General features: G+C 36.9%; 1 protein-coding gene across 1 annotated transcript in view; it reads left to right on the top strand.

The window, feature by feature from the left end:
• Positions 1 to 20,000, top strand: part of LOC131929834 (collagen alpha-5(VI) chain) — a gene marked incomplete at its 3' end in the record, with an annotated part of 41,704 nt that overhangs the window by 7,053 nt on the left and 14,651 nt on the right. The window contains exons 4-6 of the mRNA XM_059286225.1: positions 17,624 to 17,847; positions 18,102 to 18,261; positions 18,963 to 19,139. Of these exons, the coding sequence (XP_059142208.1) occupies positions 17,624 to 17,847; positions 18,102 to 18,261; positions 18,963 to 19,139 (561 nt within the window). The remainder of the gene's footprint in view (positions 1 to 17,623; positions 17,848 to 18,101; positions 18,262 to 18,962; positions 19,140 to 20,000) is intronic.

Genomic DNA, 20,000 nt, shown 5'->3' with positions numbered 1-20,000 from the left:
TTTTTACATAGTAGCTTATGAGGAAGCATTGAAATAGAGAGAAGCATGCTTCTTAGACTTTCGATTTTTTAAAACATCCTAAAGACCTTATCGTTAAAGTTTCATGCGTTTAACGTACATCAAAATGAGCGTAATTAAATCCTTTATCGATCGGTATTAGTTTTAACGTATGGCAAAAATTATACGGACAATAAACTTTAAAAAACCTCAAGCTCATTACAGCCGACAAGTTGATTTTTCGATTATTTCCCTTGGTTTTATTTCTACAGTAGAAACAATACTTCGCTATGCGCTCAAAAATCAACGCGCCTATATAGACAAAACTTTTCTCTTTTCGGCAGACCATGCCTGTTCAATGTTTTAATAAAGATTTAATGTGAACAATCATACAATCCTCAGCAGTATTTTAAAGACCCTAGATGAACTCAAAAAAAGCGTAGTGCATCATTTAAATTAACTATAGCCAATTTGTAAACGTACTTGTAGATTTAGGTGTAAGGCTTGGTGAATATTCAGGTGAGATTGTAAATGTTGGAAATAGTGAAAACAAAAAAAAGGATGTAATTGATAGTGTTTTGGTAGCTGTAAAGCTGTGAGTGTAAGTGTACGGGTCGATGTATGGGTATTACGTAATGCGATAAGTATGCGTGTGGGTGCGGGAAAGTCGCGGATTTGTGTGTATTTTTTATGAACTTAAAACTGTATTAAATTTCCGTTTGTCTATTACATAAGGTAAAAACGAATTGTAAAAAAAAGATGTAAACGAAAGTTGACGAAATAATGTGTGTACTTAAAATTTAGGTGATGGTGTGGGTAGATGGCGAGTTGTACACATAATGCGATAAGTGTGCGGACGGGGGGGGGGGTGAGGGAAAAGTCACGTAGTTGTGTGTATTTATTATAAACGTTACTATATTATATTATTTCCATATTATATTATATGAAGGTTAGATAAATGCGATAAGTATGCCTGGGGATGCGGGAAAGTCTCGAAGTCGTGCGTATTTAACTGTATTAAATTATGTCCGTATATATAAAACATCAAAAGTCTTTAAAAATAGGCTAATTTAAACGAGTTTAAAGAACCCACATAAATAGAAGTGTCACGCTTAAAATATAGATCGATATTTTAGTATCTAAGAGAGTATGTTTGATAATATAGGTACCAGAGATACTTATGTCCATACTATTTGTTTGATCACATTTATACATCAGGAGGTTATTTTGTTTTACATAGGGGTAAAAAGTTATTTCATTTTCATGCGTGTATAAAGGGGGTGGGTTATAGAGCGATGATAATTTCGACGTTTATCGCAAAATATGGAAAATTTAGGTGGGGTGAATTGGTAAGGTTAACATCATGGGGTGATATTTTAAAATGAAGAATTTTAATATAATCTACACAAAAGACCGCTCCTATACACATGCGACTATATTTTTTTCAAAATCTATTTAAAGCTTTACTTACCAAATGGGTGTAGGCGGCTGCGAGTATCCGTACCACATTATCCTCTTGTATCCAAAGGTAATTGAAACATATGTATTATTTAGTATGTCCTATGTGTTTAAACATAAACACACACGGAAAAGAAGATGTGAGTCCGAATAACTTTAATTCAATTCATTTGAACGCTAACACTGATTACCTCAATGAAAGAAATGGCCAAGATGAATTACTTAAAATGCCCAAATAATATTCATTTAAGAGCACGAACTTTTATCACAGCACTTAAACAAAATATCCGGAAAACAGGGTCCAGCGTATACAATCATGTGGTTTTAAATTAAGCCATATGATTGGTCACTATAAAAAAAAAACAATCTTTAAAATGAAGGCACTATTAGTTATATTTAAAACCAATGGATAGTTCGTTTTTTCTCAATATGGGTGGAGCTTCCAATTTTGACTGAAATAGTAGAACCCGATCGCAAAATTAGCCCGCGCATTACCTGTTTAACACAAGTCCAATTGGTCGCCTTTCATCTTCGCACCTTTTTCGTCATACAACCCCTCCCCCCCCCCCCCCCCGTTACGCACAGAGGGCACCTTTTAACAAATCTTGCTAGACGCTTGTCTCTGACTTACATAACATTCGTCTGATACGCTTCAGCAGGTTACACGCTTGGTTTTTGAATCTTGAGTTCAAGGACAGGTCCGGGTAGGGGTTGGGAAAAGAAGGGAGTGGGGATTATCTTACTTAACGAGATACTGATAGTGTTTTAAAACAAATATATTCAGTGGCAGCATTGGTACAGTCGAATTCACAAATTATAAATTACTGAAATGTAGAAAATAAAACAACTAAATAGCGGGTCGGCTCGTATAATGTCTCTTCGTAGAGACATTAAAAAACATCACGCAGCTTAGCCACCACCGTCATCCCCACCTGTCAGGTGAGCTGTGGTTCACCCCGAATAATTAAAATAGAAGTGACGGCTATAAGGGGCAGATAAATCAGTTTAGTTTTCCAAACATAGAACTCTAACCCCCACCCCCCTCCCTCTTTTCTTTACTATACGATCGAATTTGAAAAGAACATGGGAGGAAGGTCAAGGGGTGGGGGGGGGAGGGGGGGCTAGGCGTACGTAGGAAGGTTTTGAAAAAGTAATTCAGCACAAATTGAGGCTGGTATGTCGTTGTATATTAATCTAACCAGGTTGGCGGCCCACCTTTAGTGTAAAATAAACACGTGGGAAGCTGACCACACTATCTGTGGTCATTTAAACCAGGGGTCTCCAAACTACGGCCCGCGGGCCAGATGCGGCCCGCGAGGTCCTCTCATCCGGCCCGCGGACATCTTTTTGTCCACTGAGAAAACGTTTGTTGGTGATGGCTGAGGAACTTTGCCCAGAAAAATCAAAGACATGCCTCGAAGAAAATGGCCCCCGAACTGAAATTTGATGGGTAATTCGGCCCTCGGACTAAAAAGTTTGGAGACCCCTGATTTAAACGATTGTAGAAAAAAAAAGTCACAGGAAAAAAGTCACAAACATATATTTGAATGGAATTTGTTAATTTTTTTTCTGAATTAAATATTCAGAGAGTGCATATTAACTTAGGATTAATAAAATGCAATTTAATATGTGTAGGTTATATACGCATGGTAATTTTTATAATTCAGCTGAAAATATTTAGTATGAAGTATGTAGATTGTAATTATTTTAAACATAATATTAATGGCGTTTATTAGAATGTTACAAGTCCATCTGACTTGCTGCGCTCAACTCATCGCAACAATAGTTATGATTAGTTCAACCACTTTTACTGCCCACATTTATAGCGCTCATTACATAACAAAGCGTAGGATCAAAACAGAAAGCCGAAAAAATTCAAAGGCTGTCATTGAAACCAAACGCCAACAACACACAATATGTTCGGACAAGGCCGACTGAGGACATATGTGCTTCGCCAGGTCTTCTAAACTATAAATGTATGTAATGTGCGTGCTAAATGTGGGCAGTACCTATTGTTGTGATGAGATGAGGGCAGCAAGTCACATTAACTACATATAAAAAACTGTATGGTATATTATATTTATAAAACACTAGCTGACCCGCGACATAGCATACGCCGCTCTTTAGCTTAATTCCTATTTTTTCAGTTATTCATAATTTGTAAATACGAAACTACCAAAGCTGCGACTGAAAAATTTTTGCTTAAAAACACTATTAGTAGCTAGTGAAGGACATTTATCCTCACCCTCACTTTCCAATCCTCTACCCCCCCCCCCACCCACACACTCCGTAAAAGCAGCCGAAAAGGAAAAGAGCAAGCAGAATATGTATTATCTCCCCTTAGTTTCCAATTTTTTAAAAACTGAATTATCTGCCCTTACTAGCCGTCCCTTTCTTTAGACATCACGCAACAATAGTTATGCTTAGTTCAACCACCTTTACTGCCCAAATTTATCACGCTTATTACATAACAAAACTTAGGATCACAACAGAAAGCCGACAAGGTTCAAAGGATCCTTGACACAAAACGTTAACAACACAAAAAATGCCTACTGAGGAGAGGCCGACCAGGGAATAGCCTACGGCAAAACTTAGGCAAAACACGGTGTGCCTAAATTTCTTTTATAATTAACTTTTCTACGTCGTATTTAATTAAATGCGTAACAAAAGTTGAGATTGTTGTATGAATTATCTTACAGTATTTTTACTTACAATTGATACAACCATAATGCTTGTAACGTCTATAAATAATTTATGCTATCAAAAAAATACAACCCATATATTTTCTATATAAATTATATAAATTTCACTTTGTTCGGGGGGGGGGGGGGGCTGGAGGGGGCGTTACAACCCCCCCCCCCCTACAACCCCCCCCCCCAAGAGATGCCTGGAAGAAACTCTGCTTTCAACTATAACCTGTTTGAATTGTGTAAGATTCGACTTGTCCCTCGCTCTACAGCCCCCCTCTTCACAAATCCTTTATTCCTAACAAAACCGGACTATTTTTTGTGTTTGTTTCTGTGAGTATTTTCCCGTTCAACTCGTTCAACCCCCCCCCCCCCCTACCTCGCAACCCACAATAAAATCCCCATGCCCACAAGCCATCCAACCCTTATCTTCCCCCCCCCCCCCGCCCCCTCCCCCGCCCCCCCCCCCCCACCCACAGCAACGTTGTATGTTTTTTTATCTTACTACAGCTTCTCGACTCTCCAACTAGCGGCCCCCTCGTTTTGGACACACGTGGGGCGTGGGCGACGAAATCCGAACACACAATCCACTGTATGACGTGGTCATTTAAACTGTTGAACTCAGCTGTATCTGCCCCATGTTTCTTAGGTTCAATACATTTTTATATAATAATTTTACTAACTTTTAATTCGCGTGAGGTGGTGCGGGTGTTATCGTCCTTAACGAGCTACTGACAGTGTTTTAAAGCAAATATATTCAGTGGCAGCATTGGTACTGTCGAATTCACAAATTATGAATTACTGAAAAGTAGAAAATATGTATGACACGCCGGGGGAGAGGAGGGAAGGGATGAGCGGTCACACAATTACAAAAATTGTACTCTAATTTTGCAACGCATTTTTTCGATGCCCCCCTACGTCAGGTAGAGGAAGGGTTAACTTATCGGAAAAAAATTCAAACATGGAAGGAAGGTCAAAGGGTGTGGGGCGGGGGCGTACGGAAAAAGTTTTGAAAAAGAAATGTGGCACATAGTTGTGATCTTGTGTATATTATTTTGCCGTGGGCCTTTTCTCTATTTGCATTAACCTCCACATTGAGTATTGTTGACGTAATGCTTCAGCGATTGTAGGAAAAAAAAGTCACACTGTCTGCTTGACGTAACCTAAATGGTAGACGTGGCTAGGAGCGAGGTCAGGGAGGGGAGGGGGGTGGACGGACACACAATTGCCAAAAAACACAATATGGTTGGACAAAGCCGACAGAGGAGAAGCCAACCAAGGAAAGGCAAAACACAAGCAAACACAATGATTAGCTCCAATTTAATTAGACTTTCTACGGGGGGAGGGAGAGAGGGGAAGGATTAGACGTTCCACAGGGGGGAGAGGGGAGGGTTTAGACCCGTCCCAACAAGTATGCTGCAAGATTCACGCTGTTTCACGTTCCGCTTGAGTGAAGCATCGGATAAAAATCAAAACAGCCCCCCCCACACACACACACACACAGACACCTATCCACCACAATTCCCTCACCCTATAGACTAAATGATGGACTTTTGCGGGGGTGGGGGAAAAGTTGGGGCAGAGGGGGTTTAGGTTTTCACCAGAGTCCATTGCGACCACAGCTCACCAGACAATGTGGGGGTGGGGTGGGGGTGGTAGTGATAGTGATAGAGAGAAAGAGAGGGGACTGCAAGGAGGCGCTTGCAGCTTGTTTTCTAACGGATCCCAGAAGAGAATTATATATATAGATAGATTATTTAAATAACTATAAAGAAAAGTTCTACGAGGGGGGGGGGGGAGGGAGAGAGAGGGGGGATTAACGTTCTACCGGATGGAGGGAAGGGATTATACGATCTAAGGGGGGAGCGAGAGAGGGGAGAGATTAGACATTCTACCGGATGGAGGGAAGGGATTAGATGTTCTACGGGGGGGAGGGTTTAGACGTTCTTCGGGGGGAGGGAGGAGAGGGACTAGACGTTCTACGGGGGAGGGAGAGAGGGGAGGGAGTAGACGTTCTATGGGGAGAGGGGGGAGAGAGGGGGAGGGAGAGAGGGGAGGGTTTAGACGTTTTACCACACTATTATTTGGTCATTCAAACAGTTCTAGTCTGAAAAACTCAATGGGATGGGGCGGGGAAAGAAACATTTATACCGTTTCGCATGAGTGAGTTTCCGACTCGCAAGTTTTAAAAAATCCATTTCTCCCCTCTCCACGATTCCTCACTTATGGCCCAATCGGGGGGAGGGGAGGTGGGGTGCGTGGGGGAAATCGTCATGGGAAGGGGTGCAGAGCGGGAATGTTTTAGACATTGCTCCCCACTCCATTTATGATCGACCTTCACCGCAAGCGTGCCATATTTCACATGTGGGAGAAAAGTCTAGCCCACATGTAGGCAGACGCCATACTCACCGACATTTTCTTTTGTGGGATTAGTACATCAATCGCTACAAAACCCACATACATCATGCTTCGACGGCAATACGATTTATTGTGCGTTAATCTTCTTACCAGCCCAGCCCATACCCCCCCTCATTCCCCTCCCCCTCGTCTATGTGCCAATCTACATCAAACTATTTTATGGAGGTTCAGAGATTTCGTCAAGGTATTGGTAAAATTTACATTCTTCCCTTACAACTCGTTCTCTGCCAAATTTCTTATCTCTCGGTTAGTAACAAAAAGGTCAACTAGGGCATGGGGGTGAAGAGGTGGTATAGAGACCCGCTGAGCCAAAATAGTTTAAAAATACACACATTAGTGATCGCATTGATGAGTTGCTATTTTCAACCCATATTAAAAAATATATGGACGGCTTCATTTAAAAAACTGTTGAATTTTCGAAATTTAAGTCCCGCCTAGCCCAAATAGTTTAAAAATACATACATCAGCGCTTAAAAATTCAAAGGAAAAAAAAAATTTAAAAAAAAGTTTTTTGGTAGGAAATAATGCCACAGAAAATAGGCAACGTCAACGTTTGTTAAATACAATAAAATTATTATACAATAAATTGGGGCTAATCATTTTGTTTGCATGTGTTTTACTGTAGGCCTTTCCTTGGTTGGCTTCTCTTCTGTCCCCCACCCCCCTCTTACCTGTCTAAATATTTTTTTCTAATACCATGTTCCCATCCCCTGTTTTTTATAGCCTCACCCTGCCCCCACTAGCCCGTGAAAAAAGCCGACACATAATTTAGGCCGTAATGTCAGTATTTTGATTATTGATTATCGATGACGTCATTTCTTTGAGGGGGGAGGGGAGGTCGGCATAGACGATCTACCGGGGGTGAGGCTTCGCCCCTACCCGATGAGATGCATAAAAGAAACTCTTCACGGTAAACACTTTAAAAATTAGACACATTAATTAGGCCGTAATGTCTGTGTTTTTATTATAGAGTATTGATGACGTCATTTCTTTTGAGGTGGGGGGGGGGCTGGTTAAACGTTCTTAGGATCAAAACAGAAAGCCGACAAGGTTCAAAGGCTCCTTGACACAAAATGTCAACAACACAAATTATGATCGGACAATGCATACTGAGGAGAGGCCGACCAGGGAATAGCCTACGGCAAAACACGGTGTGTCTAAATTTCTTTTATAATTAACTTTTCTACGGCGTATTTAATTAAATGCGTAACAAAAGTTGAGATTGTTGTATGAATTATCTTACAGTATTTTTACTTACAATTGATACAACCATAATGCTTGTAACGTCTATAAATAATTTATGCTATCAAAATATACAACCCACAACAATAGACATACACAATTTTACAATTCTTAACAAATAAATCAAAATATTTCTAAACCCCCTCCCCTTACCGATTTCCCCCTCACTGATTTCCCGCTCCCCCGCAAAAGTCCATCATTTAATCTATAGGATGAGGGTATTGTTGTGGACAGGTGGGGGAAGGGACGGTTTTGTTAACTCACTCAAGCGGAACGTAAAACAACTTAATTAAAATCAATCACGCTTAATATAAACATCTTCTACAGAATATTATGATTGCATTACTCATATAAAAATATGTTTATTGTGTTAAAAGACCAAAGTTACCAGATTTATTACTTTCGTGTAATACGTACTAAATCAATAATCGGTAAAAATGTCCGGATTACAAATTACATAACCTGCCAGTGTGTAAAAACAATGCATGTGTGTGTGTGTGTGGGGTGTTGCTTACGGTAAACGGAAAAAAAGTCACAGGAAAAAAAAACACAGAAAAAAAGTCACAGTTTTTGCTAGGAAAAAAAGTCACGGAAAAAAAGTCACAATGAAAAACTTTTATCGGAAAAAAAGTCACAGAAATAAAGTCACAGAAAAAAAGTCACACAAATCTTTTTAGAAATCTTTTGATTTATTTGTTAAGAATTGTAAAATTTTGTATGTTATTTTTGTGGGTTGTATTTTTTGATAGCATAAATTATTTATAGACGTTAAAAGTATTATGATTTATAAAAATTGTAAGTAAAAATACTCTAAGATAATTTACACAACAATCTTAACTTTTGTTACGTATTATAATAACATACGCGGTAGAAAAGTCAATTAAAGGAAATTTAGGCACATCAATTGTGTTTTGCATAGGTTTTGCCGTAGGCTATTCTATGGTCGGCCTCTCCTCAGTCGGCATTGTCCGAACATATTTTGTGTTGTTGACGTTTTGTGTCTGTGACAGCCTTTGAACCTTGTCGGCTCTCTGTTTTGATCCTAAGTTTTGTTATGTAATGAGCGTGATAAATGTGGGCAGTAAAGGTGGTTGAACTAAGCATAACTATTGTTGCGATGAGTTGAGGGCAGTACTTCAGATGACCTTACCATTTCACGGTAATTTAATTTAAAAAAAACACGATGCTATAAATATTATGTTTAACATAATTACAATCTACATAATTCATACTAAATATTTTTAGATGAATTATAAAAATTACTATACGTATACAACCTACACACATTACATTACATTTAATTAATCTTAAGTTAATTTGCACTCTCTGAATATTTAATACATAAAAGTATTAACAAATCCCATGCAAATATATATTTGTGACTTTTTTTCCTGTGACTTTTTTTCCTGTGACTTTTTTTCCTGTGACTTTTTTTCTGTGTTTTTTTTTTCCTGTGTTTTTTTTTTCCTGTGACTTTTTTTCCTACAATCGTTGCTTACAGGGGTTTTAATTTTGTTTGATTCTAATGGATACCCATCCTCCTCCCCCCCCCCCCCCCCCGCCATTTCACCAAACCACTTGGTTTTTCAAAACGCAACTAGGCTATTGTGTTGAATTTTAATCTAACTATGCTGGCGGCCCACCTTTGGTGTAAAATACGGACGTGAGGTGTGGGCGGGGAACACTGACCACACGATTTCCCCGTAAGCTGTGGTTATTGAAACAGTTTAACTCAGTTTTGTCTACACCAAATTTTTTAGGGAAAATATACACCAGAGTATTATTTATTGATTTAATATGTATCGAACTTATTTTTTTGTTTGGATGATTAATTTTACTGTAAATATTTCCTCCCTCTTCTTGTATATAATTAATATATGTCTTCAAAGAAATGAATACCAATTTACTGTAAATATGGTGTATTTCCTCTTTCATCAGTACTTGCCCCCCCCCCCCCCCACCACTCGGTGCGGGGGTAAATGTATAAACAATATTAGTAGAATATAGTAGATGTCTGAGGAAAGGGAGAGAATGTAAGTTGACATGCATGTTTCATAACTTTGTCTTAAACTATTGAAACGGCAAAAGACAGTTGTAGTAGTATTTACGGCTCAGGACTAATCGTCAAAATTAATCTTCTTTAGAAATTAATCCGGATAGCTGCAACTAGTGTAACCTGATAAAACAATACTGATGTGATTGGAGTAACGTTTTATTATTTGATTTTGTACATTACTTTTTTGTAAAAAATGGCTTTAAAAATAAATTAAATTTAAACTCGTTGCTCTTATCTTCGGTTGACTAAAAAAAATTAATACGCTGGACCACGTGGCGGTAAATAGCTCGCCAAATCTACCAAAATGGACTGGGGTGGGTAAGGGCAGACACTGACACATCCATAGCCTCACCTTACCCCCACTAGTCCGTGACGCAACAAGCCGACGATCGAAGCTTTTGATGTTGTGTAACACCCGTACGGTACCCGACTGGCTCGCAGTGGTTTCATGCCCCACCTACCTTTCCCGTCATTTTGTTGAGTTGATGTTACTTACCCTCGGGCATAGATAAAGAAATTTTGCCAGACTTTTATCTCGGAAATGTATTCTAGCCAGCGCAGGAAGGGGGGGGGGGGGAGGACGGGACTGGGGGGGGGGGGGACAAACTTTCAAGTTTTCGATTTGCACCCCCCCCCCCCTTTGCTATTTTTTTGCCTTGGTCTCAACCCCCTAAATGGTGTCACCCGGTGCGGTCCGCACCTTCCGCTCCCCCTCGCTACGCCCCTGATTCTAGGGATTTTGTAAGATGATCGTGCAAAATATTTACAGTCGCAGCATTGGTAGTGTTGAATTTTTAAAAATATGAATTACTGAAAAGTAGAATTTCTATATATATAATTCTCTTCATTGGGACCATGTGAGACAAAGACGTAAGCTCAATAGAATATATCATCACTAGCCCCACCCCCACCAGTCTGGTGAGCTGTTTACAGTCGTAGTGACAGCTATTAGGGGCAGATAATTTAGATTTTTTAAAAGATTTGAAACTAAGAGGAGATAATAAAATATTCTGCTTGCTCTTTTCATATGTCGCATGTAAACTGTCGTCACAGACGGCTGCTTTCGCGGAGTGGGGTGGGAGGGGAGGAGAGCGAGAGAAGTGGAAAGGGAGTTGAGGATAATCGTCCTTTACTAGCTACTGATAGTATTTTAAAGCTTAATATTTTCAATCGCAGCTTTGGTATTGTCGTATTTACAAGTTATGAATTATTGAAAAATAGGAATTAATCTAAAGAGCAGCGTCAGCTCGTGTTTTATAATTATCCTATACCATACAGTTTTTATACGTAGTTAATGTGACTTGCTGCCCTCATCTCATTGCAACAATAGGTACTGCCCACATTTATCACGCACATTACATAACAGCGCAAAAGATCAAAACAGTTAAGTTAGGCCCTATGGTTTATTAAGATTTTTAAATACATATTTTTTTTAATAAGAAATTCCATGCAAATATACATTTGTCACTTTTTTTCCTGTGTCTTTTTTTCCTGTATCTTTGCATAGAGATAAAGTTGCATTATAGATGTCAGAGTTTGTACGTGATACTAAAGTTACGCCGATAAACTATACCGTTCAAATCCTACTTGACTGATAAATGAAAGTAGTGGTTCATACGTCCTTACAATTAGAACCCCCACAGACCCCCTTCTTAATACTTTTAAGTATTATGCTAATCAGTTTACAATTCAATTAAATGTAATGTAATCATTTTAGATGTATATGAGTAAATCGTATACATATAGTAATATTTATAACACACATAAAAGATTTTAGTATACAGTTGTAGTTTTGTTTTTGTAATTCTTTTTTGTAATATAATATTATACAGAATTTAATTCAATTTTCGACCATCTCAGTTTCAAAAGTGATTTTTTATTGCTAACTTTAAATTAGCGTGAAATCGCATAAAGACAAAGTTAATGTGTCTTGCTCTCCCCAACAAATCACAATAATAGTTCAAACCACCTTTACTGACCACATTTATCACGCTCATAACATAACAATGCCTAGGATCAAAAGAGAAAGCCGACACGGTAGAAAGGCTCTGATTGACGCAAAACGTAAACAAAACACAATATGGTTGGACAAAGCCGACAGAGGAGAAGCCAACCAAGGAAAGGCCTACAGCAAAACACATGCAAACACAATGATTAGACCCAATTTATTATATAACGAGCCGACCCGCGAAGAGAATTATATATATAGATAATTTTCCACCGCGTATTTAACAAACGTTGACGTTGCTATGTACATTATCTTACAGTATTTTAACTTGTTATTGTTATAAACCATAATGCTTTCTAAGTTTACAAATATGCTAACGAAAAAAAAATATCAATCACACTAATTGACACCCAAAATTTTTTAAAATTATGAACAATTAAATCAAAATATTACTTAGCAGCGGCTGTATGTATTTTCAAACTATTTGGGCTTTGAAACATTATCAGTAGGTGGTTAAGGACGATAACCCCCCCCCCCCCCACCCTCCAAAGGTGGACCGCCAGCATAGTTAGATTAAAATTAAACACAATAGCCTAGTCGCATTTATATAAACCATGCGGTTTGGTGATATGGGGGGGGGGGGGGTGGTATTATCCGTTGGAATAAAAAAAAAATTAAAACCGCTGTAAGCTGGTATAAAATGTTTCGCAGCACCCCTTCCCCCCCCCCCCCCCATGTATTTTGTTTTTACATACTGGCAGGGTAAGTAAGCGTGATTGATTTTAATTAAGTTAGGCCCTATGATTTATTAAGATTTTTAAATACATATGTTTTTAATAAATCGTATGGTATTTTTGAAAACCTATTGGCCTGCAGACGGAAATAAAATTATTTCGCGCACTAATTTGGCCAGTGTGTATCTAGTCATGCTTTTAGCCTTTGCGTAGATTTTTTATAATTAAATATGTGCTTAGCCAGGTTTTCTGGCCTATTTATTACATAATCTGTCCTTGAACTCAAGATTCAATAGGCAAGCGAGTCCGACGAATGTTAGGTAATGTCCAGACAGACGTCTAGCAAAATTCTCCGGGCTACGTTGATCCAACAATGTGCGAATAGGGGCGGGGGAAAAGGTGCTAAGCTGAAATGGTGGCGAACGATCTTGACGCGTGGGTAGTTTTTGCGAACATGGGGAAATAATTCTGCCATGTGTGTCGGTCAGAATTTAAGCTCCACCCATATCAAGAAAAAACGAACTATTCATTGGTTATAAATATCACCAATCGTGGTTTCGGTTTAAAGATTGGCTATTTTATAGTGACCAATACTAAAAATATTTTATAGCACGTGACTATAAATGATGGGCCCTGTTTTCCGAATACCTTCCGTCATCATTTATATTATTGCTATGATGATTTTTAGTGCTCTAAAGGAATATTATTCGGACTCATTATCTTTTCCGTTCGTGTTCAAGACACATGGGGCATACTAAGTTACGCATCTTGGATATTTCTTTCAATGTTGTGTTCAGTGTTAGTGTTCTAAGTACATGAATTAAAATTATTCTCACTCATCATCATCTTTTCCGTTTGTGTATGTGTTTAAGACACATAGGACATACTAAATACTACATCTGTTTTAATTACCTCGGGATACAAGAGGATAAAATGGCCCGTATTGATTTCTACACCCTTTTGGTAAGTAAAGCTTTAAATAGATTTTGAAAAAAATATAGCCGCATGTGTATAGAAGCGGTCTTTTGTGTAGATTATATTAAAACTCTACATTTTTAAATATCACCCAATGACGTTAACCCCAAAGTCACCCCACCTAAAGTATGCATATATTGCGATAAACGTCCAAACTATCATCGTTCTTCATCCCATCCCCTTTAAAACGCATGAATATGACATAACTTTTTATCCCTATGTAAAACAAATAGGCCTAACCTCCAGATGTATAAATAGGCATTACCATGTGCTCAAACAAATTGTATGGAAACAAGTATCAGTGGTACCTATATTATCAAACATACTATTTTAGATACTACAATATCGATCTATATTTTAAGCGTGAAACTTCAATTTGTGTGGGTTCCTTTAAACTTTTTACGTTTTATATATACGGAAATAATTTAATACAGTTAAATACGCACGCCTTCCAGACTTTCCCACACCCCCACGCATGCTTATCGCATTTATCTAACCTTCATGTAATAGACATATCGAAATAATTTAAAACTAAAAGATTATAATAACTACACACAACTACGTGACTTTTCCCTCACCCCTTATCGCAATATGTGCACAACTCACCCCTACCCACACCACATACATTTTAAGTACACACATTCTTTAGTCAAATTTGTAGGCCCTATGGAATGTTTACAACTTTTTTACAATTTTTTTTACTTTGTTTTAGACTTACGGAAATTTAATACAGTTAATTTTAGAATAAAAGCAAACAACTACGTGGCTTTTCGCACCCACTTGCATACTTATCGCATTACGTGCACAAATCACCCTTATCCACACCATCATTATTTTAAGTACAACGTTCTTTAATCAAAACTGAGCGTAATGTTTACAATTTTTTTTTTTTTTTTTTTTTTTTTTTTTTACATTTTTGTAATGTCGCAAAGCTATAAAAAGCTATATAATATCAGGATCGCGTAAGTTAGGAAGGTTTCCTATAATACATATATGTAACGAAGTATAAAAGTGCCAAATATCTATATCAGACAAGGTTGCAAAGTATTTCATCTTATAGCTTGTATACTTCCCATTGATTTTTCCTTTAGAGAACTTATCTGCCTCACTTCGCAAAGTTACAACGTCGAACTCCCTAACTTACTAATGTCTGTATATATATATATATATATATATATATATAGATATAGATATAGATATATATATATATATATATATATATATATATATATATATATATATATATATATATATATATATATATATATATATATATATATATATATATATATATATATATATAATTGCATCATTCGCAATTTGATGTTTTTACGGACAAAAAGAAACATCCCAGTTAATATTAGGGGCCGAAAAAGACATTTTTATTTGCATTATTTATCAGGGCGCCAGAGGACACGCCTTATTCAATTTAGTAAGCGTTTGTAACGCCCCATCCTATCACACTTTTTAGACCGAACGTATTCACCATAGCGCTCACGGGAAAGACCAGGGCGCCAAATCGCATCCTGCCGGGGGCTGCCCATGCAAAATTGAATCCCCCTTTCCCCACCACCCACCCACCCATATAGCCCCCTCCCACCCCAGAAAACTTCTCGGGAATATTCATCAACTCCCTAAAGTTTTATCCCACCGGGACAAACTGTGTCGAACCGCAATCGTCTTTTATTTTTATATACCATATATAGAGAAAATCCCACCATTCCGTGGCGCCGCCCTTGCGAAATTAAAAAAAAACAGATTTTTTTTACAGAAACATTCCCTGGAGTGTTCTAATCAACTCCCCAAAGTTTGATGGCGATCGGAAACCGCAATCGACGTTTATTAGTATACGAGCCGACCCGCGGCGTATCATACGCCGCTATTTAGTTGTTTTATTTTCTACTTTTCAGTAATTCATAATTTGTGAATTCGACAGTACCAATGCTGCCACTGAAAATATTTGCTTTAAAACACTAACCCCCCCCCACACCCCCACCGTGAACGCAGCCTCCTCTTAGTTACCTCCTGTAAGTTTAAAATCGTTTCAAACTAAATTATCTGCCCCTAATGGCCGTCACTAAACCCAGCTCTACGATTGTAAAATGTAAACATTTAGAGTGAACTACAGCTCATCAGACCATGCGGGGGTGGGGGAGGTTGATTTATGCCTAGTGAGGAAGAGAGGGGATTGCAAGGCGCGTTTGCAGCTTGTTTTCAAACGGCTCCCAGAAGAGAATTATATATATAGATACCGTATATAGATAAAATCGCACCCTCCTGTTGCGCCACCCTTGCGAAAAAAAAATGATTTTTTTACAGAACCCTTCCCTGGAGTGTTCTAATCAAGTCCCTGAAGTTTGATGGCTATACCATATATAAAGAGAAAACAAATCGCGCCCTGTCGGGGCGCCACCCTTGCAAATTTGAAAATGTTTTTAGTGCAGAAACCTCCCCAGGAATATTCTCAACATCTTCCCAAAGTTTCATGGCGATCGTGCGTACACATTTTTTTTGACAAGGGTTTGAATTTTTTTTATACGGCACCTGGCAACCGGGTGGAACACACCGGTACACAATTTTGAATGGAAAAAACTTATAAACTGGCTTTTAAATATTCTTTTTTACTTTCTCGTATATACAAAGTATAGAGAAAGTATTGTAATCGTGCAAAAAAAATCTCTTGAAATTTTAACAATTTTCACCGTATTACACCTCAGTCCTTCATCACATCCGAAGTATAGAGGACTTATTTTAATCGGCCAAAAATTATCAATCCAGATTTATCAAAATTAAGAGGTTTTATGCGTAATCCATTCTGAAAAACTGGGCTTTGCAATTCTGTCCGTATGTCTGTGTGTCTGTCTGTGTGTGTGTGTGTCTGTGTGTAAACACGATTACTTGAGTACCGTTACAGCTAGGTTGATGAAATTTCATATATAAGTATTTTATCAAAATCGTAGATCCGTATCAACTTTTGAGCGATTTCCGAAAACCGGAAGTGGTACTTTTTCTACTTTGAATTTTTCAAAAGCCTATAACTTGAATACCATTTCAGATAGATAAATGAAATTTCACATGATAGTAAAAGATCTAATTTTCAACCTTCTGTTAAATTTGGAGTAATTTCCGTGGACCGGAAGTAGTAATTTACGCTACTTCCGATTTCTCAAAAATCTAATGTAAATTTTTAAAGTTTTAATAATATTGCGCACTATTATGCACTTTTTTAATTTGGTGTTCACTTGGTTTGCAATTCTTTTGTCTACGAGATTTTATTCGATTTTTAAAACTTTAAGTATTTAAAATGGATTAAAAATCATGTCTATAGCCCGAGTTCCCATCCCCTGTTGTTTTATATAAGAATATTCGAGAAAGTTTAGGGGAGATCACTCCCGATTTATTACTCATTGTGGGTTAAGTCTTTGTGTTTCATTTTTAAAGTTTAACTTTAAGTTAACAATCTGGAGGTAACAAAAATATCAAACAGGATTGAAGTAATCAACTTTTGTAATAAAATAATAGAACATTAACGCGTTTTAATAATTTGCACCTCAGATGGCATAGTTGTTAAATAAAATTAAAATAACTGGACATTTCCTTTTGTTGGGAGGGAACTTTAGTTTTCTTTGACAAAATATGGTCACCCTTTTAGTGGTGTTACATGAGTCACATGCCCAAAATATTTTAATTCCATACTGATCGGAGTTGCTTGGTATGTTTTGGAGAAATCTACTCCCACCTCTAAAATCAACCAGTTGCCCAATTAGTTATGATGTCTTCAGAAACATAACACCCTGCTAAATTTGTATGGAATATCTACCATAATAGGAGCAAATATACCATGAGCCTGATGGACTGTTAGTGTTATTTTTGTGAAGGTGAATATGAAGATTGCCGAATCACTTCATAGAAAATTCTGCCTTCAAAATCTTTCACAAGTAGAACTGAATTGACATACAACTAAATTGTTATTCTGCAGAGTGTGAGTGTCTCCTCTTGCTTTCTCTCCATCCCTGCTAATGCAGTCAAATATTGTTTGTATTATTTTTTGTATTAATGTACAAATGGTTAAAGGAGGCAATATGATAAGTGATTTTTCTCTTTCAAGGTGACCAGACAGAAGAAAGCGAAAGTGATAAAATTGTGATATTTATCGTGGACGCATCGGACCAATGGAAAGTCAAAAAGACTTCACAAAATCTTTTAGATTCAGTGATGGAGAAACTGAAATATTCGAATGACAAAGTTAAATTTGCTGTGGTCTATGTTTCGGAAAAATCTGCCAGATTGTTTGACTTCAGAAAAATAACAGATCTAACAGTTGTTAATGAAGTAAGTCTTAGTTCTTATAAATCAAACACTAAAAGAATATATATATATATATATATATATATATATATATATATATATATATATATATATATATATATATATATATATATATATATATATATATATATATATATATATATATATATATATATTATATGTGTATATTTGTACATGCTCGAGTTTTTTTTTCGTGGGTGCGCGTGAGTGCCAGCTTGTGTGTCTTTGTGACATTTAAAATTGATTTCTTTCGACAGACGCTGAATGGGGATCAATATAAAACTTTGGCCAGCGCCAAAGAATTAGTTGACCTAACGTTGTCTTGGAATGAATGCAAACCGAAGCTTGAAGGAGAAATAGCTGAGCAATGCGCCATGACTATTATTTCAGATGGAGAGTCAGAATTTTTCAACAATGGTAACATATAAGCATACGGCTATATCTTTTTTAAAAAAAAGACGTTTTAGAATTATTGATGTGTTTACACTTTCCTGGTCTTGATTGTATAAGATTGTAAAAAAAAGTACTGATCAATAGTGTTAGAATTTAATTGTTTTAGAATTTATAATGCGAAATGTTAATAAAATATATAATTTATAAATTCTCTCATTAATACTTAAATATCTAATAGAAAGCAAAATATAATTAAAATCAGTCTCAAAGAATAAAAATACAACATATTAGACTAGAATTCGTTGTACATACTCAAAATGACAAAATTATTTCTATGTTTTACAACGAGCGAGATTACACAAAATAAAAATAAAAATATCAGATCTTTATAAGACATTAAAAAACGTAAGAGTTGTAAAAATATTAACAATGGACGGCGCGGCTAAGCGGTAGAGAGCTGGACTGCTCATTCTAAAGTTTCGAATTTGAATCCGGGTTCAAGTCAGTAGTACAAAACACATCAGGGAAAGCAAAGGCGGCCGGGTAAGTGCCGACCACACTAAAATATTTAATAAATTCATTTAGAATATCTTATCAAAATATAGCTCCAACTCTTGACCATATTACACAGCCAATAAAGTTTATGTTACCTATGTCAAAATTAAATGGAATAATTTTTTTTTCTAAACATAACATTTAAAAAAAAATGCTTTTTGTTGTAACAGAGAATGTGTTTACACAATGGAAAGACGCAGGGAATAGAATATTAATTGTTGGTATTGGAGGGAAGGCCACGGGACCCGCTTTTACAACCTTAGCATCGAAGCCGAAAGATCTGCTCCTAGTCCAGTCATCTAGTAAGCTGCTGGCAGTCCAAAACAAACTAATTGAAAGGCTTGAGGGTAAGTGTGGATATGAGAAGTTATTTAATTTTTAAAAAATCTGTTTTACCTTCATACGGGGTTTGAGTTCTTCATACGAATCTGAGAGGATTTCCAGTGTGAATATACACATACAAAAAAATAGCTTAAAACAGTTAAAAGTTAAAATAACATTTAAATTTTTTTGTACGCACGGATCAGTTTAGATCTAATCCTGGCACTATTGTCTTACACGTTACTTATACCATCTGACTGATTGACAAAAACTCATTTTTTTCCTCTTCGTTTTAGTGTTGGAAGGGATTCCCTCCCACACAATTAAGTGTACATGTCAACTTGTTATGCGCCATTATGGCCGTTGACTCCGATTTCAGGCTTCTTTTGTTTTTGGATTTGCTTCCATAGCCTTTGTCCATCCAAGAATATACTACAATGTAGCAGTTGTTTTGATTATAAAGTTTTCTCTCCCAGAAGAGTTGCTGTCTCCAGCTATCGAGCCTCATCTGCATGGTTGTTCGAACTCGAGACTTTTTGGTTTAGCAAGACTAAACAACAAATTGTGACGCTTTAAGCAAGTAATAATTAAATGAAGCTATTGTTCTAATGAAGAAAAACATCTAAATGTTCCCTAGGTAAATGATTTATATGCGTCGTAATAGCAACAATTTTTAAACTAAAAAGTGGAGAAAAAAAAACGTATTGTGACTATACACTCAAGTAATACTTACATAAAGGTTTGTTTTAATGTAATTAAGAAAAACGAAATATTCCCAAGATTATAAAGTTGCCTTGAACCGTAGTTTTTACTAAGAACAAACTACAAGGTAGCAGTTTGATTTTGCAGTCAGATTTTAGTCTGCTTTTGTTTTTTGGATTTGCTTC

The sequence above is a fragment of the Physella acuta genome, unplaced genomic scaffold, assembly GCF_028476545.2.
Source record: "Physella acuta isolate Inbredline_101_S28 unplaced genomic scaffold, ASM2847654v3 ptg001684l, whole genome shotgun sequence".
NCBI lineage: Eukaryota > Metazoa > Mollusca > Gastropoda > Physidae > Physella > Physella acuta.
This window is presented reverse-complemented; position numbering and strand designations above follow the sequence as displayed.